Genomic DNA, 21,019 nt, shown 5'->3' on the forward strand with positions numbered 1-21,019 from the left:
CTGTGAATGACTTTCAAGTGATCAAGTGCTGCAAGAATTTTTTTTAGCTTCATAATTTATTTGGGGAAATACATATTTTGTACTCTAATAAGAAATAACACTTTTCATTATTTAACTTTTTATCTATTTTTACCTGATTAAAACTTTTGAGGTGTTCTGGACAAAAACTACCATTATATATAAAATTCAGTTCCATTAGTAGTCAGATGGTCAGTAATAGGAATGGTCGACCACCTTGCATTGCCTGAGCCTATGTGGTAATGACCCTTAGGCCAAATACTTACCTCCTTGCAAACAAAAAAAAGTGGTGGAAAATATTATTTGTTAAACCAATGTTTCAGGCACTATATATAGGTATTTCAGGGAAGGATGTTCAGTGGAACAGTTTATGTGCCAGTGAACAGCTGTTTCAATTTACAGACCTTAGAATAAAAGCCACTTTAGAGAATGAGCAGGTTTATGTGTCTCTTCTTAAATCGAGTTCTTGAGTAATTCTATTTTGCTTTCCTTCACCAGCTACACTTGGCAGCCTTGGCATCATTAAAAACGGATATAGTGGATCTCAATAAAAGACTCCAACATACAGAACGGGAGAGGGACTTGTTAGAAAAGAAGTTGGCAAAATCCCAGGTAAGCGAAGGACATAATTATAAGTTATATGTGTAACATTGCTGATTATTGATCTGAACACTTGGGTTCACTAACACTGCTTATGAGGCCAACCATGTATAAAATGGGAAGATATTTAACTGTTTGCTGCGATGATTAATGAAAAGGTTGATAAAAGAAAAATGGCTTTTGCAAGTAAAGGTGGTATGGTACAACATTTCTGTAGAAATTTTCCCCTCCCTTCCCCTGTCAGCATTCCAAAGGGATCGTTCCCTCCGTGACACCCTGGTCCACTCCTCCATTACCCCCACCACCTCGTCCCCTTCCCACGGCACCTTCCCCTGCCATCACAGGAGGTGTAATACCTGCCCCTTTATCTCCTCTTTCTTCACTATCCAAGGCCCCAAACACTCCTTTCAGGTGAAGCAGCGATTTACTTGTACTTCTTTCAATGTAGTATACTGTATTCGCTGCTCACAATGTGGTCTCCTCTACAATGGGGAGACCAAACGCAGACTGGGTGACCGCTTTGCGGAACACCTCCCGCTCAGTGGGAAAGCATGACCCCGAGCTTCCGGTTGCTGGCCATTTCAACATACCCCCCCTGCTCTCATGCTCATAACTCTGTCCTGGGATTGCTGCAGTGTTCCAGTGAACATTAATGCAAGCTCGAGGAACAGCATCTCATTTACCGATTAGCCACGCTACAGCCCGCCGGACTGAACATTGAGTTCAGTAATTTCAGAACATGACGGGCCCCCCATTTTACTTTTTAGATATTTTTTTCTTTTTGCTTTCTTGTGTTTATTTTATTTTAGTTTGTTCAGTTTGTTCCTACTGTGCTTATCCACTGTGTTTATTTTCATGTTTGTGCTTGTGGCTGTTCAGTTTTCAGTCCATTAACACCCTATCTGCACTAATGCTTTGTCTTTCAGCATACCATTAACATATTGTTTGCCTTTGCTCCATGACCTTCTGGTCAGCTATTCTGTGACCTTGTCCTATCAACACCTCTTTTGTTATCTCTTGCCTCACCCCCACTTTACTTGCTTAAAATCTTTTTACATTTCTTATATCTGTCAGTTCTGAAGAAGAGTCACTGACCTGAAACATTAACTCTGCTTCTGTCTCCACAGATGCTGCCAGACTTACTGAGTATTTCCAGCGTTTCTTGTTTTTATTTCAGATTTCCAGCATCCCCAGTATTTTGCTTTTATTGCTGTAGAAATTGTATATTACCTTTCTCATGAAATTATATGCAGTCACTTTTAATTTCAGAAATTCTTTCAAATGAAGGCTGTATAAATGGGGTCTCACTCTCTCTAAACAATGTTTTTGAATATGCATGATATGCGAAGTAAGACATGTAGGTCAAAAAATTAGGCGCTGCAGGTTTTTAAAGCTCTGTGCTGCCTCTTTAAGCTGGAAAATGGTGTCCAAAATGCATACGCACCTTCGGGAAGTATGTCAGCCGCCATCTTGGTGAAAATGTTTGCGCGCATCCAACGACCACCAGCAGCATGCAGCATTGGCTGATTATGACGTTAATTGATCAGTCAGTCAGTCTGCCATTTTCAATTGCCACACTCCAGCCTCTATCCTGCTTAACATTACACAGTCCAGCACAGTGTTAAACAGCATGAATAACCTCCCCCATCAGCACTATTTAAAGGGATCATGAACTACTTAGTGAGTTGCTGGATTATCTCTTCTGGCTGCTGCTGAAATTAAAGGTGTTTTGAAGCTTTTTTTATACTTGTCTAAAGTTTTAATCATCTACAGGGAGTGGTCTGGCTGGTGCGGAAGTACATTTAAAAACTTGTGTTGAAACCAGTTGTTTCCAGACGTGGTTGATCTAGTAGGCCTTCCTCTCTGAACTGAACATGACTGGGAGAATGAAGAGAGGACATGTTGCCAGGTGAGGCAGGACAAGGAAGGGAGGGAAGGAACCAACCCTGGTTCAATGAAGAGTGCAGGAGGGCATGCCAGGAGCACCACCAGACATACCTAAAAATGAGATATCAGCTTGTGAAACTACAACATAGGACTACTTGCATGCCAAATAGCGGAAGCAGCATGCAATAGACAGGGCTAAGTGATCCTACAACCAACGGATCAGATCTAAGCTCTGCAGTCCTGCCACATCCAGTCGTGAATGGTTGTGGATAATTAAAAAAACGAAAGGAGGAGGAGGCTCCACAAATATACCAATCCTCAACGATAGGAGAGCCCAACACATCAGTGCAGAAGACAAGGCTGAAGCATTTGCATCCATTTTTAGCCAGAAGTGCCGAGTGGATGATCCATCTCTGCATCCTCCTGAGGTTCCCAGCATCACAGATGCCAGTCTTCAGCCAAACCGATTCACTCCACGTGATATCAAGAAACGGCTGCAGGCAATTGCTACTGCTAAGGCTCTGGGCTCTGACAACATTACAGCAATAGTACTGAAGATTTGTGCTATAGAACTAGCTGTGCCTCTAGCCATGGGGAATATTGCCCAGGTATGTCCAGTCCACAAAAAGGACCAATCCAACCCAGCCAATTAACGCCCTATCAGTCTACTGTCGATTATCAGCAAAGTGATGGACGGGGTCTTAGACTATGCTATCAAGCAGCACTTACTCAGCAATAACCTGCTCATTAATGCTTACTTTGGGTTCTGCGAGGGCCACTCAGCTCCTGATCTCATTACAGCCTTGGTCCAAACATGGACAAAAGAGCTCAATTCCAGAAGTGAGGTGCGAGTGACTGCCCTTGACATCAAGGCAGCATTTGACTGAATATGGCATCAAGAAGCCCTGGCAAAATTGAAATCATTGGGAATCGGGGAAAACTCTCCACTGTTTGGAGTCATACCTAGCACAAAGCGAGATGGTTGTTGGAGGACAATCATCTCTGTCCCAGGACATCACTGCAGGAGTTCCTCAGAGTAGTGTCCTAGGCCCACCCATCTTCAGCTGCTTCACCAGTGACCTTTCCTCCGTCAGAAGGTCAGAAGTGGGGATGTTCGCTGATTGCACAATGTTCAGCACCATTCACGACTACTCCGATACTGAAACAGCCTGTGTCCAGATGCAGCAAGAGCAGGACAACATCGAGCTTTGGGCTGATGAGTGGCAAGTAACATTCCCGTGCACAATGTTGGTAGTGGGAAATTCAGCAAGGAGAGATGGTTATAAAAAGAGCAAGTGCTGGAAATACTCAGCAGGTCTGGCAGCATCTGTGGAGAGAGAAGTAGAGTTAACATTTCAGATCTGTGACCTTTCATCAGAACTGGCAAAGATTAGACATGGAATAGGTTTGAAACAAGTGAGAGGGGAAGAGAACAAAAAGAAAAGTGTGTGATAGGGCAGAGGGCAGGAGAGATTAAATGACAAAGATGTCATGGGACAAAGGCAAAGGGAGTGTTAATGATTGTGGTGAAAGACAAAGCGTTGACATTCTCTTTGGACGAACTGGCATGCCCTCCTGCACTCTTAATTGAATCAGGGTTGCTTCCTTCCCTTCCTTCCTTGTCCTGCCTCACCTAGCAACATGTTGTGTCTTCATTCTCCCAGTCATGTTCAGTTCAGAGAGGAAGGCCTACCAGACCAACCACATCTGGGAGCAACTGGTTTCAACACAAGTTTTTAAATGTACTTCCGCACCAGCCAGACCACCCTTCATTTCACTAAAGAGTTTATAATTGAAATCTGCCAACTGCTGCAGCCACAACTGTGATTTCAAAACAGGGAAAGGACAGTTGTGGCTGTCAACTTTTATGCACCTGGCTCCTTCCAGGCTGCTGCTGGAGAGATGAGTAGCAACTGTGTTTGCAGGACATTGCTGCATAAGGGAGGTCCCTGAGGCTCTCCATGCGAAGAGAGGTAATTTCATTTTATTCCCTCTTGCCAGAGAGAAGCAGGTGGAGTAAGCATGAGGGTTTGCATGGATTGCAGCCTTCCGCAGGGAGCCATTGACCCGTGCACATTGCTATATATGTGTCATGTAGTCAGGTATTCAAGAATAGTCAGCTGGAATGCTCAGAGCAAATATATTTCCAGTTTGTGTGCAGCTCCTCTGAGCAGCACCGAGGAGGAATAGGAAATGGAGGACCAGGAATAAGAAGGGAAGCTGCAACATAAACCGCTCCTTTCTGCCTGTGCTTTACGTGATAAATTAATAGAGCAATACCAGTAATCTCAACCACACACCTCCCCATTCACCCAGCAGTCCCACATTCTTTACCTCTCTTCACTGCTCCTCCATTGCATTCCATCACATTGTTCTCTTTCTGACCAAGCAAAAATAAAAACTGCCAGAAAATGCACATTCCAATTCAAATTTACAAATTCAATTATGACGATGCATACAAAAATAAATTAATCACACTTTTGCATTTTCTTAGTGCCAGTCTTCCATGTGACTTTCCTCTCCTCGTGCTCCTATGAGGTGCTTCCCCAGAGGCTGCAGCGTGGGTAGTACAAGGCTGCTGACCTCCAATTGAGGAGAATGCATATCGTCTGGGATGCAGCAGTTGGGTCTGTGGGGCTGCCTGGCTGACGGGAACGGCAAGGGCACTGATGGAGTGACTGGTCAGAGCAGGAATGTTATCCTGAGAGAGAAAAGCACGCTTGTGCTTCGAGGAGCCACTGCCACTTTCCTTGGGTGGTGCTTCAGAAATCCTAGCAATGTATTGGAGAACAGATTGATGAACTGCTGTGATGCCTTTTAAACAGTTGTATTCGGACTCATGATAGCAGCAGTCCAAGCTTCTATTGCAGCTCAACAGCTTCCCTAAAAAGGTCTGAGTGGCATTGAGCATCAGATGCTGCATCATGGTGGGTTCCACATGTGCTGGTTTAGGTGACCGCCTGTTCCATTTTTTTTTTTTGAAAGGTTGGGCTTCAGGTTCTGCAAAGCGCAAGTTGGTACTCGACTGCTCCATGCACCTTGACATTGAGTACAGGCCTTCCAATGCACCAAGCATTTGCTTATGTACACCCATAAGTCTCCTTCTGTCACCTGACCCATCAAAATCCTCACCTGACTCTTCAGCAGCACTCATATATGACCTTGCCCTCTGATGAGCTGGTACCTGCACTATCATTTCTCCCTGCCCTGTCTCCAGTCCAGTTATCCCAATGTTTCCCTACATGCACATCTCTCCTCTATCCTAGCCTCTAAAATATGTGCAGTGTTAGTGTCTGAGCTGGTAATTGTGAGTGTAAGATCGAGTAATGGTATCTTTTCATCTTTACTGTCTTCTTCCTCCACTGACTGAGAAGCCTCCAATTCTTGGATATCTGAAATGAAAAAAAGAGACAAGGGTTGGTGAGTTAAGTGGGGGGGGCGGTGGGGAGAAACAACAAATGAACACCCTGCCCAGTCAACCCTGTAAATCCTCTTCACTAACATCTGGGGGCTTGTGCCAAAATTGGGAGAGCTGTCTCACAGACTAGTCAAGCAACAGCCTGACAGTAATACTTATCGAATCATACCTTGCAACCAATGTTCCAGACCCCTCCATCACCACCCTGGATATGTCCTCTGCCACCAGTAGGATAGACCCACCAGAGGTGGCAGCACAGCGTTATGCATTCAGGAGTCTGGAAGTCCTCAACATTGATCCCAGACCCCATGAAGTGTCATGGCATCAGAACAAACATGGGCGAAGAAATCATCTGATTAACCACCTCCCTCCCTCCCTCAACTGATGAATCAGTACTCCTCCATGTTGAACACCACTTGGAAGAAGCACTGTGGATAGCAAGGGCGCAGAATGTACCCTGGGTTGGGGACTTCAGTATCCAGCACCTGGAGTGTCTCAGTAGCACCACTATTGACCGAGTTGGCGGAGTCCTGAAGGACATATCTGCCACACTGGGCCTGCAGCAGGTGGTGAGAACCAACATGAGGGACCAATCTACTTGACCTCGTCTTCACTAATCTACCTGTTGCAGGTGCATCTGTCCATGAGAGTGACCACCACACAGTCCTTTGGGGGACAAAGTCCTGTCTTCTCACTGAGGACATCCTTCATCGTGGTGTTGTGTATATTCTGATCCCTGTGGAGATCACCAACAAACCAAAATCCACCGACTGACCCTAATTTAGGAAACAAAAAAAAACTGACAAGATATCACTTTTGTAAATTTTACTCGAACACTTAAACCAAAACCAACATAAATTAAACATGAACTAGCAGTTAAATCACGGTTGAAATATGCATACACACACACCACACACGTATACACACACGTGCATATATGAGCTTAAAGATTGCACATTAATTATCAGATATAACGTAGAAGCGTCTCATGAATCCTCTGAGTAGTTCTTTCAGCGTGTGCGGCCCCAAATTGCAGTCACACAGATCTTCACAACCCTGACATGCCTCAGTTAGGTATCCGGATCCTGTCTTCCAAAATGCAACCACAATTCCTGATGGACAGCAGTTTCACTTTAATCCCGAATTTCACAGGTACAGCCTTTACTAAAAGAAAAACGGCTTACCTCACCAGAACCTTCAGTTCTCCTCGCAACAGGCTTGACAGCATGAATTCACAATGTTCGCTTTATCCATGCCCTTCAGTGACCACCCTGTGCACAGTATGGGTGAGTCTGGGTGATCACTTCATTTAAATAACAGAAACTGCTCCTGGATCCTGTCTTTACTTTCCTCAACCTGTCTGTAAAACAAAACCTTACTGCCATCCCAGCTTGGATGGCCCTTTTAACTGGTCCCAACCAGTTTTAGTTTCCTCAGCAACCTGAGGTATTTGTTTTCAATTTCTTTTAAGACATTCTGTTCCAAAAATAAAACAATCTTTTGCGACCAGGGTCAGTGCAGACTGCCGATTCCATCACATGTGGCACAACCACCATGCTAAATGGAATAGAGCAGATCTCGTAGATCAAAACTGGTCATCCACTAGGTTCTGTGGGCTATCAGCAGCAGAAAAATTCAACCACAATCTAATCTCATGGCATGGCATATCCCTCACTCTACCATTACCATCAAGCGAGGGGATCAACCCTGTTTCAATGAGGAGTGTAGAAGAGCATGCCAGAAGCAGCACCAGGTATACCTAAAAATGAGGTGCCAACCTAGTGAAGCTACAACGCAGAACTACATGCATGTTATAGACAAAACTATGTGCTCCCACACCAATGGATCAGATCAAAGCTCTGCGGTTCTGCCACATCCAGCCATGAACCGAGACCCAACTAGTCCCATCCGCCACCACCTTCCTCTGCCTGGCTGAACTTGTTCTCACGTTGAACAACTTCTCTTTCAACTTGACTCCTCAAAATAAAAGATGCTGCTATGGGTACCTGCATGGGTCCTATCCCTGCCTTTTGAAATATGAGAAATATTCTTTGTCCTACTCAGGCCCAATCCCTCACCCCTTTTTCTGGTAGCTATGCGGTTTCTGCTCTTGCCCTGAACTGGAAAATTTCATATCTTCCAATTTTCCCCCCTCCTCTCCCTTTCATGTGATCCATCTCCAACCCTTCCCTTCCTTGATTTCTTGGTCTCCAGTTCTGGGGATAGGCAATCAACCAATATTCACTATAAGTTCACTGATTCCCACAGCTACCTTGCCTACACTTCCTCACACCTGCTTCCTGTAAGGACTCTATTCCATTCACCCAGTTTCTCCATCTCTGTTGCATCCGTTCAGATGTTGCAATCTTCCATACTAACGTTTTCGATATGTCCTCCCTTTTCCTCAACTGAGGATTCCTCCCCACTGTGGTTGACAAGGCCCTTGACCGTTTCCATTCTATTTCAACAACTTATGCTCCCTCCCTTTCCCCTCCCTCCCAGATCCACAATAGGGTTCCCCTTGTCCTCACCTTCCACCCCACCAGCCTCTGTATTCAACGGATCAATCTCCGCTGTTACCACCACCTCCAGCATGATGTCACCACCAAACACACCTTTCCCTTTCTGCATTCTGAAGGGACCTTTCCTTCTGCGATACCCTGGTCCACTTCTCAATCTCTCCCAGCAACACCACCTCTTCCCATGGCACCTTTTACATGCAAGTACAGGAGGTGCAAAACCTGTCCTTTTACCTCCTACCTTCTCCCCATCCAGGGCACCAAATGTTCCTTCCAAGTGAAAGTGATTTACTTGTACTTTCAATTTAGTATACTGTATTCACTGCTCACGATACTGTCTCTATATTGAGGAAACAAAATGCAGATAGCTGACTGCTTTGCTGAACACCTACGTTCAGTCTGCAAGCGTGAACCTGAGTTTCCAGTTGCCTGTCATTTTAATTCTGCACCTTGCTTCCACTGTGACCTTTCGGTCCTCGGCCTGCTACAAGTGTCCCAGTTAAGCTCAACTTAAGCTCGAGGAACAGCACCTCTTCTTTCGACTGGGCACTTTACGACCCTCTGAATTCTACATTGGGTTCAACAATTTTTGATCATTACCTCTGCGCTCATTTTGTTTTGTGTTTTTTGCTGCTTCGTTTTTTTTCTCATTTGCCTCTTATTTCCATTGCTTTGCTTTTGGACAGCAGTCCTGTCATTCACACCTCCTCCAGGCACATCTTTTCTTTATTTGTTGCATTACCACTCCCTTTGGCCTTGCACCATGAAACCTTTTATCATTTATTCTCTCCTGCCCTCCATCCAATCAGACGTTTCCTCTTGTTCTTCTTACCCTCCGCCCTTTCACTTGCTCAATACCTGTTATATTTTTAACTTTTGCTAATTCTGATGAAAGGTCATAGACCTGCATCATTAACTCTGTTTCTCTCTCCATAGATGCTGCCAGTCCTGCTGAGTACATCCAGCATTTTCTGCTTTTACATTTGCAAAGGACAACCTTGATTCAATTTTTTCCCATTGTATTAATTGTCTTTTCAGTGTGAACAATCTCATCTAATGAGGGAGCATGAAGAGACCCAGGAAAGGGCAAGTCTACGTTATGAAGAACGTATTACTGAACTTCACAGTATAATTGCAGAGCTAAATAAGAAGATTGACAGGCTGCAGGGAGCAACAATAAGGTGAACTGAATTTGAATAACGTAAAAATATAGGAGTGTTTTAATTTGTTTTTGGAATATGGGCGCTATTAGGCTGCATTTATTACTCATCCTTAGTTGTGCTACAAGGGTGCTGGTGGGTTGCTAACATTCATGGGTTGCTAATATTCAGGGACTATGATGCTTTGTTTGGAGTTGGATTCTGGTACCTGACACGAGATGTTACTAACCCTTTTTTCCAATTTCTCTTGTTAGCCAGCTCTTCCCTCTAAGACTGTGCTTTATGTTTATGAAGTTTGTTTGCCTGTATTTTTTAAAATTCGTTCTTGGGATGTGTGCATCTCTGGCAAAGCCAGCATTTATTGCTCATTGCTTATTCCCCTTGAGAAGATGATGGTGAGCTGCTTTCTTGAATTACTGCAGCCCATATAGATATAGAGAAAAGGGATTTTGATAGAGCTATGCCTTGGATGGGGTCTGAACATCACTGGTTTCTAATTCCATGTGTCTCCTGGGTATTATACCTACAAGTCCACGGCACCACGGATGGCTCAGCTGCGCAGTGGGTTCCAGGGAAGACTGGAAGAGCCATAATGATAGGTGATTCAATAGTCAGGGGAACAGACAGGCATTTCTGTGGCCGCAGACGTGAATCCAGGATGCTGTGTTGCCTCCCTGGTGCCAGGGTCAAGGATGTCACTGAGTATCCTGAAGGGGGAGGGTAAACAGCCAGCAGTCATGGTCCACATCGGAACCAACGACCTAGGTAAAAAGAGGAATGTGGTCCTGCAGTCCGAATTTAGGGAGCTAGGTAAGAAACGAGCAAGCAGGACCTCAAAAGTATCTCTGGATTATTCCCAGTGCCACACGTATATAGAAATATGAGTATAGAAATAGAAGGATAAGACAGATGAATGCGTGGCTGGAAAGATGGCGTAGGAGGGAGGGCTTTAGATTCCTGGGACATTGGGACCGGCTCTGGGGAAGATGGGACCTGTACAGGCCGGACAGGTTGCACCTGAACAGAGCCGGGACTAAGTTCCTTGAGGGACGTTTTGTTAGTGCTGTTGGGGAGGGTTTAAGCTAGTTTGGCAGGGGGATGGCGACCTGAGGGTAGTCTCAGTTGGGACAAAGTCAGATGAAAGTGGAAGGCAGAAAATTAATGGATGAGTCTGGAAGACAGAAGAAACAAAGGTTAGAAAATAAAGAGAGTTTGGCAGTGCTCAAGAGTACCTATTTCAATGCAAGGAGTATAGCAAATAAAGCAGATGAGCTGAGGGCACAGATAGACATGTGGCAGCATGATATCATAGCTATTACAGAAACATGATCCCCAAAGACACATTGTACAGCGAGCTCGCCACTGGTATCAGACCCACCGGCGGTCCATGTCTCCGCTTTAAAGACGTCTGCAAACGCGACATGAAATCCTGTGACATTGATCACAAGTCGTGGGAGTCAGTTGCCAGCGTTCGCCAGAGCTGGCGGGCAGCCATAAAGACGGGGCTAAAGTGTGGCGAGTCGAAGAGACTTAGTAGTTGGCAGGAAAAAAGACAGAGGCGCAAGGAGAGAGCCAACTGTGTAACAGCCCCGACAAATAAATTTCTCTGCAGCACCTGTGGAAGAGCCTGTCACTCTAGAATTGGCCTTTATAGCCACTCCAGACGCTGCTTCACAAACCACTGACCACCTCCAGGCGCTTATCCATTGTCTCTCGAGATAAGGAAGCCAAAGAAGAACAGAAACATGGCTTAAGGAGGGAGAGGAATGGCAGCTCAACGTTCCTGGTTACAGGGTTTTCAGATGCGATAGGGAGGAGGATAAGAAAGGAGGGGGAGTGGCAATTTTGGTCAAAGAAACTATTACAGCTGTGAGGAGGAATGATATGTTGGAAGGTTCATCAAATGAGGCCATATGGATTGAGCCAAGGAACAAAAAAGGGGCAATCACACTGCTGGAAGTGTACTATAGACCCCAAAACAGTCAGAGGGAGGTGGAACAGCAGATCTGTCGGCAAATCTCTGAGAAGTGCAAGAACAATAGGGCAGTAATAGGAGATTTTAACCACTCTAATATTAACTGGGATAGTTTTAGTGTGAAAGGAATTGAGGGAGCAGAATTCTTGAGGTGCATTCAGGAGAAATTTTTTGGCCATTTTGTAGCAAGTCCAAGAAAGGGCACTGTTTTAGACTTAGTTTTAGGAAATGAAGATGGGCAGGCGGAAGAAGTGGCAGTGGGAGAGCATTTTGATGGTAGTGATCATAATTCAGTCAGTTTTAACATAATTATGGAAAAGGACAGAGATCGAACAGGAGTTAGAGTTCTCAATTGGGACAAGGCCAATTTTACTAAGCTGAGGAATGATTTAGTGAAAGTGGGCTGAAAACAGCTACTTGGAGGTAAATCAGTGTCAGAGCATTGGGAGGCATTCAAAAGGGAGATTCAAGGGGTTCAGAGTAAACATGTTCCCACAAAGAAAAGGGGTGTGATGGCCAAATCTAGAGCCCCATGGATGTCAAGGAGCTTACGGGATGAGATGAGGCAGAAAAGGAAAGCTTATGTCCGACACCAAGAACACAGTACTACAAAAAGCTGAGAAGAGTACAGAAAGTGGAAGGGTGAAATCAAAAAGGAAATTAGGAAAGCAAAGAGAGGGCATGAAAGAATATTGGCAAGCAAAATCAAGGTGAACCCAAAGATGTTTTATCAATACATTAAGAGTAAGAGGATAACTAAGGAGAGAGTAGGGCCCATAAAAGACCAAAAAGATAACTTATGTGTAGGGACGGAAGATGTTGGTATGGTTCTTGATGAATATTTTGCGTCTGTCTTCATAAAAGAGGGGGATAGTGCAGATATTGTAGTTGAGGAGGAGTGTGAAGTATTAGATGTGATAAACATAGGGAGAGAGGAAGTATTAATGGGATTAGCATCCTTAAAAATTGATAAATCACCAGGGCCAGATGAAATGTACCCCAGGCTGCTAAAAGAAGCAAGAGAGGAAATAGCGGAAGGTCTGACCATCACAGGTGTAACGGTGGATTGGAGAACTGCTCACGTTGTACCTCTGTTTAGAAAAGGAGCAAGGGTTAGACCAAATAATTACAGGTCAGTCTCATCTCAGTAGTGGGCAAAGTTTTGGAATCTATTCTGAGACAGGATAAACTGTCACTTAGAAAGGCACTCCGCAGGGCTTAATACTGGGTCTCCTGCTTTTTGTGGTATATATTAACGATTTAGATGGAAATGTAGAGGGCATGATCAAAAAGTTTACAGATGAGACAAAGATTGGTCGTGTAGTAGATAGTGAGGAGGGTAGCTATAGGCTGCAGGAAGGTATTGATGGTCTGGTTTGATGGGCAAATAAGTGGCAAATGGAATTCAACTTGGAGACATGTGAGGTGATGCATTTGGGGAGGTCAAACAAGGTAAAGGAATACATGATTATTGGGAAAATGTTGAGAAGTGTAGAGGAAGTGAGGGACCTTGGCGTGAATGTCCACAGAACCCTGAAGCTAGCAGGACAGGTCGACAAGGTGGTTAAGAAGGCATTTGGAATCGTTTCCTTTCCTTAGCTGAGGTATAGAATACAAGAGCAGCGAGGTTATGATTGAACAGGAGAACTCATTGGTTAGGCCACAACTTGAGTACTGTGTACAGTTCTGGTCATCTCATTACAGAAAGGATGTATTTACACTAGAGAGGGTACAGAGAAGATTTACACGAATGTTGCCAGGACTGGAAAAATGCAGCTATGAGGAAAGATTGGATAGGCTGGGGTTGTTCTCCTCGGAACAGAGAAGACTGAGAGGAGATCTGATTGAAATGTACAAAATTTTGAGGAGCCTGGGTAGAGTGGAGGTGAAGGGCCTATTCACCTTAGCAGAGAGGTCAGTGACTTGGGGGCATAGATTTAAATTGATTGATAGAAAAATTGGAGGGAGGGGAGGGAAAAACTTGCACCCAGAGGGTAGTGGGGGTCTGGAACTCACTGCTTGAAGGGGTAGTTGAGGCAGAAACCCTCAACTCATTCAAAAGGAGTCTGGATATGCCCCTCAAATTCGATAATCTGCAGGGCTACAGACCAAATGCTGGAAGGTGGGATTAGAATGGGTGGATAGTTTTTCGCCGGCACAGCCATGATAGGCCAAGTGGCCTCTTTTTGTGCCTTAAACTTTCTATCATTCTATGTCTGATGGCTCTTTGCATCATGATCTCATGTAGCATTATCTGTGGAGAATCAAGACTTTGTGCAATAATCGAGTCAAACAGGATAAGACCCGTTCCCATTGCTGCCGGATTCTGATTTCCCCTTCCCAGTACTGCTGAATGCCAAGGCCATCTCCAGTGCTGATAGACCATTGACTATGAAAATACTATTTGAGATAACACCTCTAATCTTGTAAAGCCTATGGCTCACCATGAGCACTGTCATGGGACATCTGTAGTATATTAGATGTCTTGCATGTAATGCTTTTTAATTCAATTTTAATTAATTAAGATTGAAAATGGCAGGAGATCTCAGACCTGTGTTATGCTCCTCTTGCTCAATGTGGGAGCTCAGGGACACGGCTGATGTCCCTGACTCCTTCACGTGCTGGAAGTGTGTCCAGCTGCAGCTCTTGTTAGACCGCATGACGGCTCTGGAGCTGCGGATGGACTCACTTTGGAGCATCCGCGATGCTGAGGAGGTCGTGGATAGAACGTTTAGCAAATTGGTCACACCGCAGATTAGGATTGCTGAGGGTGAAAGTGAATGGGTGACCAAAAGGCAGAGAAAGAGCAGGAAGGCAGCGCAGGTGTCCCCTGCGGTCATCTCCCTCCAAAACAGGTATACCGTTTTGGATACTGTTGAGGGAGATAGCTCTCCAGGGGAAGGCAGCAGTAGCCAGGTTCATGGCACCGTGGCTGGCTCTGCTGTTCGGAAGGGTGGGAAAAAGAGTGGAAGGGCTATAGTCATCGGGGATTCGATTGTAAGGGGAGTAGATAGGCGGTTCTGTGGTGGAAAACGAGACTCCCGAATGGTATGTTTCCTCCCAGGTGCACGGGTCAGGGATGTCTCAGATCGGCTGCAGAACATTCTGAAAGGGGAGGGTGAACAGCCAGTTGTCGTTGTGCACATAGGCACCAATGATATAGGTAAAAAACGGGATGAGGTCCTACAAGCAGAATTTAGGGAGTTAGGAGCCAAGTTTAAAAAATAGGACCTCAGAGGTAGTAATCTCAGGATTGCTACCAGTGCCACGTGCTAGTCAGAGTAGAAATGAAAGAATAGTCAGGATGAATGCGTGGCTTGAGAGATGGTGCAGGAGGGAGGGGTTCAGATTTTTGGGACATTGGGACCGGTTCTGGGGGAGGTGGGACTGTTACAAATTCGACAGTCTACACCTGGGCCGGACTGGAACCAATGTCCTTGGGGGTGCTTTTGCTAACGCTGTTGGGGAGGGTTTAAACTAATGTGGCGGGGGGATGGGAACCAAATGAGGTCAGTGGACAGTAAGGAGGTAGTAACTAAAGCCTGTAAGGAACTAGATAATGAAGTCAGCGTGACTAAGGGAAAGAGTAGACAGGGAGCAGATGATGAACGCAAAGGGACTGGTGGTCTGAGGTGCATTTGTTTTAATGCAAGAAGTGTAGTAGGTAAGGCAGATGAACTTAGGGCCTGGATTAGTACCTGGGAGTATGTTATTGCTATTACTGAGACTTGGTTGAGGGAAGGGCATGATTGGCAACTAAATATCCCAGGATATCGATGCTTCCGGCGGGATAGAGAGGGAGGTAAAAGGGGTGGAGGAGTTGCAGTACTGGTCAAAGAGGATATCAGCTGTGCTGAAGGAGGGCACTATGGAGGATTCGAGCAGTGAGGCAATATGGGCAGAACTCAGAAATAGGAAGGGTGCGGTAACAATGTTGGGGCTGTACTACAGGCCTCCCAACAGCGAGCGTGAGATAGAGGTACAAATATGTAAACAGATTATGGAAAGATGTAGGAGCAACAGGGTGTTGGTGATAGATTTTAATTTTCCCAACATTGACTGGGATTCACTTAGTGTTCGAGGTCTAGATGGAGCAGAATTTGTAAGGAGCATCCAGGAGGGTTTTCTAGAGCAGTATGTAAATAGTCCAACTCGGGAAGGGGCCATACTGGACCTGGTGTTGGGGAATGAGCCTGGCCAGGTGGTTGAAGTTTCAGTAGGGGACTACTTTGGGAATAGTGATCACAATTCCTTAAGTTTTAAAATACTCATGGACAAAGTGGTCCCAAAGGAAGAGTGCTAAATTGGGGGAAGGCCAACTATACCAAAATTCGGCAGGAGCTGGGGAATGTAGATTGGGAGCAGCTGTTTGAAGGTAAATCCACATTTGATATGTGGGAGGCTTTTAAAGAGAGGTTGATTAGCGTGCAGGAGAGACATGTTCCTGTGAAAATGAGGGATAGAAATGGCAAGATTAGGGAACCATGGATGACAGGTGAAATTGTGAGACTAGCTAAGAGGAAAAAGGAAGCATACATAAGGTCTAGGAGGCTGAAGAAAGACGAAGCTTTGAAAGAATATCTGGAATGTAGGCACAATCTGAAACGAGGAATTAAGAGGGCTAAAAGGGGTCATGAAATATCTTTAGCAAACAGCGTTAAGGAAAATCCCAAAGCCTTTTATTCATATATAAGGAGCAAGAGGGTAACTAGAGAAAGGATTGGCCCACTAAAGGACAAAGGAGGAAAGTTATGCGTGGAGTCAGAGAAAATGGGTGAGATTCTAAACGAGTACTTTGCATCGGTATTCACCGAGGAGAGGGATATGATGGATGTTGAGGTTCGGGACAGATGTTTGATTACTCTAGGTCAAGTCGGCATAAGGAGGGAGGAAGTGTTGGGTATTCTAAAAGGCATTAAGGTGGACAAGACCCCAGGTCCGGATGGGATCTATCCCAGGTTACTGTGGGAAGCGAGAGAGGAAATAGCTGGGGCCTCAATAGATATCTTTGCAGCATCCTTAAACACGGGTGAGGTCCCGGAGGACTGGAGAATAGCTAATGTTGTCCCCTTGTTTAAGAAGGGTAGCAGGGAAAATCCAGGTAATTATAGACCGGTGAGCCTGACGTCAGTGGTAGGGAAGCTGCTGGAGAAGATACTGAGGGATAGGATCTATCCCCATTTGGAAGAAAATGGGCTTATCAGTGATAGGCAACATGGTTTTGTGTAGGGAAGGTCATGTCTTACCAACTTAATAGAATTCTTTGAGGAAGTGACAGAGTTGATTGATGAGGGAAGGGCTGTAGATGTCATATACATGGACTTCAGTAAGGCGTTTGATAAGGTTCCCCATGGTAGGCTGATGGAGAAAGTGAAGTCGCATGGCGTCCAGGGTGTACTAGCTAGATGGATAAAGAACTGGCTGGGCAACAGGAGACAGAGAGTAGCAGTGGAAGGGAGTTTCTCAAAATGGAGACATGTGACCAGTGGTGTTCCACAGGGATCCGTGCTGGGACCACTGTTGTTTGTGATATACATAAATGATTTGGAGGAAAGTATAGGTGGTCTGATTAGCAAGTTTGCAGACGACACTAAGATTGGTGGAGTAGTAGATAGTGAAGGGGACTGTCAGAGAATACAGCAGAATCTAGCTAGATTGGAGAGTTGGGCAGAGAAATGGCAGATGGAGTTCAATCAGGGCAAATGCGAGGTGATGCATTTTGGAAGATCCAATTCAAGAGTGAACTATACAGTAAATGGAAAAGTCCTGGGGAAAATTGATGTACAGAGCGATTTGGGTGTTCAGGTCCATTGTTCCCTGAAGGTGGCAACGCAGGTCAATAGAGTGGTCAAGAAGGCATACGGCATGCTTTCCTTCATCGGACGGGGTATTGAGTACAAGGGTTGGCAGGTCATGTTACAGTTGTATAAAACTTTGGTTCGGCCACGTTTGGAATACTGCGTGCAGTTCTGGTCGCCACATTACCAAAAGGATGTAGATGCTTTGGAGAGGGTGCAGAGGAAGTTCACCAGGATGTTGCCTGGTATGGAGGGCGCTAGCTATGAAGAGAGGTTGAGTAGATTAGGATTATTTTCATTAGAAAGACAGAGGTTGAGGGGGGACCTGATTGAGGTGTAAAAAATCATGAGAGGTATAGACAGGGTGGATAGCAAGAAGCTTTTTCCCCAGAGTGGGGGATTCAATTACGAGGGGTCACGAGTTCAAAGTGAGAGGGGAAAAGTTTAGGGGGGATATGCGTGGAAATTTCTTTACGCAGAGGGTGGTGGGTGCCTGGAACGCGTTGCCAGCGGAGGTGGTAGACGCGGGCACGATAGCTTCTTTTAAGATGTATCTAGACAGATACATGAATGGGCAGGAAGCAAAGAGATACAGACCCTTATAAAATAGGCGACGTGTTTAGATAGAGGATCTGGATCGGCGCAGGCTTGGAGGGCCGAAGGGCCTGTTCCTGTGATGTAATTTTCTTTGTTCTTTGTTCAATATTTTCAGTTAACGTCTTTCCAACTCTAATAAATGGCCAAGTGACCTGCTGTGGCCCTCAGCTAAATTACGTGCTGAGGTTTGAACCCACAACTTTCTGACTTGGGCTCACTGCTTGCTTTTTGTGAGGTGTGATGCTGAGAGCAGTCAGGAGAGGTGAAAAGTATACCTCTGGTGCATTTGCTAACAATGTCTTGTGCTTTAGGCAGTTGAATCTAAAGTATTTGTGCAGGCCATTATCCAGTTTTCTTAATATAGGTAAAACAGTGTAGCCTTGAGGAATAGAATCATGGAGTATAGCACTGAAGGAGGCCATTTGGCGCATTGAGTCTGCGCAAGCTCCTTTGAAGAGCAAACCAGTGCAAGGGGTGATTGACTGTACTCGTGAGGTCATGAGAGCTCCATGGGACCAGCCTGCTGTCTTTGTCAATCTTAAAGGCTCCCACTCTTTAAACATGCAACTGGTTTGCGACGACAGGTGAAGAATCATGCATGTTTCCCAGGGAGCTATCATGACTCCTGCATTTTGAGGAACTCCCAACTGCCAGCAGTTTTCGAAGAACCTGCTGGGTAATTATTTGAATACAGGTGCCTTCCAGTAACTGCTTACAGGCAAGACCTCTCAGTGACCCTTGTAAAAAATATATATATATATATAAATAAATAAATCCATGGACTCCTTTTCAGTTTTAAACCACAAATCTTCAAAATGTAGCAAAAAATGGAAGCACTTGTAACAAGGCATCCACCAGAGCCATCTTCGAACCCACCATTGGCATGCTGAAAATGCGATCCCATTGCCTTGACCGGGTTTGAGAGGGGCTCTTCAGTACACGCCACAGAGGGTGTCCTGAATAATTGTTGTCTGCTGTGCCTTGCACAACGTTGCAGTTAGGTGTAGCAACATTCTGCAGGCGGAGGAACAGCAGTCCTCCTCAAATGAGGATGACTATGAAGAGGGTGAGGAGGAGGACAATAATAGCAATGATACCATCATTGATATGAAGGTCATGGAGAGACATGCAAGGGACATCAGGGAGAACCTAATTTCTGCATATTTCAGCCAACAATAAGCCTTATCATCGAGGAACGTTGGGAGGAGAAACCTAGCAATTCCCCACAGAAATTCACTTTGGCATGAGGTCTTATTCATCGCTGAAATCTTAATGAAACGTTGCTGTGCTTTCATGTGATTGGCATTTGAAATTATCTATGGGTTACGATGAATGCAACTTCACACCACTGCAAGCAGTGTTAAGTTGTGACTGTAGGAAACAAAAGTAAGGCATGACAGTATTGGAAAACAGGCATCATTGAAGAGTGAAGGCTCAAATTCCAATGAGGTATGGACACTGGACATTTCCTGAGATGGCTTCCTGCCATAGGCCTCCAAAAAAAACATCTTTGTATCCATCTGTAACCAAGCAAAACATTACTGAGAGTGGATCAAATTTTTCATGAAATACAAATGTATTCCTAAATCTTTTCAATTGTCACAATTTGTACAACACCTGTGCCACCTTCATGTTCAAAACTCTTTCAATTCTCTTTTTCTCCCACTAAGTGTAGGTGCTCCCCCAACATTAGTAGCTGAGGTGGAGGCAGTCAGCTCAGTGCGCTGCCCTGTTGCTGTGGATGACCGTGGTGGATGTCCTCTGGAGGAATGGGGCCTTGATGGCTCCATCCTGCTAGGGGTCAGTAGCAATGATGCTCGACTATCCCCTGTTTGCTTGCCTGCTGGAGGTAAGTGGGTCACTGTCGAAGGGGAGGACGAGACTCTTCTTACCCTGGGGGTGTCCTGAGAGGCAGGACCTGGGGCAGCTATCACGTCCTCCTCCTCCATCTATGTGTACGATGGCACCTGTCTGTCTCCCTAAGGGGAAGGGTCACCTGGAGGGAGGTGCAGGTTCCTCGTCCCCCTCTCGCTTAGACTCTGCTACATGGAGCCAACGGCAATAACGATGGAGTGCAGTTCAGATCGCATATGGCACGAATGCTCAACCAGACTCGCCATGAAGCCCACCTGGCTACGGACTGAGGAAGCCATACGCTCTAATGCCTAGTATGTTGCAGACGTCATGGCCTGCATGGGCCCCTCCATGGCACACGCAAAGCCATGCATGACCTCCTGCATCTCTGACGTGTTCCACATGGCTTTGCTGCAATCCAGCAGGCTTCTCGTAGCAACAAACAGAGGATCGTCATGAGTGTGGGGCTGAGCAGGTGCCTGGACCCCTGCAGTCCTCCGATTGTCAAGGGACCTGGCTGGCACATGCTCCCTCAGCTGCTGGGACATGTCTGTGTCGTGCACACCAGCTTGTGACCCAAATTCTAATCTTAAACCACTCTCTTTCCCCCACCCCCCCACCGCCGCCCCGGTGGATCATTTAGTTATCTCTGCACTGGCAGAGGTGGAAGAAGAGGCCGTAGCAAAACTGGGGTCCATAGGAATTAGAGGGAAAACTCTCTGCTGGTTGCAGTCATACCTCACACAAAGGAAGATGGTTGTGGCTGTTGGAGGTCAATCATCTCAGCTCCAGGACATCACTGCAGGAGTTCCTCAGGGTAATGTTCTAGGCCCAACCATCTTCAACTGCTTCATCAATGACCTTCCCTCCATCATAAGGTGAGAAATGGGGATGTTCACTTATGATTGCACAATGTTCAGCACCATTTGCAACTCATCAGATAATGAAGCAGTCCTTGTCGAAATGCTGTAAGACCTGGACAATATCCAGGCTTGGGCTGATAAGTGGCAAGTAACATTCACGCCACATAAATGCCAGGCAATGACATTCTCCAACAAGAGAGAATCTAACCATCTCCCCTTGACTTTCAATGGCATTACGATTGCTGAATCACCCACCATCAACATCCTGGGGGTTAGCATTGACCAGAAACTGAACTGGAGTAGCCATATAAATACCGTAGCTATAAGAGC

General features: G+C 45.5%; 1 protein-coding gene across 3 annotated transcripts in view; it reads left to right on the forward strand.

Moving 5' to 3' along the window:
- mcc (MCC regulator of WNT signaling pathway) overlaps positions 1–21,019 on the forward strand; it is a 238,146-nt gene that overhangs the window by 119,013 nt on the left and 98,114 nt on the right. For all 3 annotated transcript variants that reach the window (XM_068029851.1, XM_068029852.1, XM_068029853.1), the window contains 2 exons: positions 517–630; positions 9,481–9,623. In XM_068029851.1, the coding sequence (XP_067885952.1) occupies positions 517–630; positions 9,481–9,623 (257 nt within the window). The remainder of the gene's footprint in view (positions 1–516; positions 631–9,480; positions 9,624–21,019) is intronic.

Source organism: Heterodontus francisci, chromosome 4 (genome assembly GCF_036365525.1).
Source record: "Heterodontus francisci isolate sHetFra1 chromosome 4, sHetFra1.hap1, whole genome shotgun sequence".
NCBI classification, from domain to species: Eukaryota; Metazoa; Chordata; class Chondrichthyes; order Heterodontiformes; family Heterodontidae; genus Heterodontus; species Heterodontus francisci.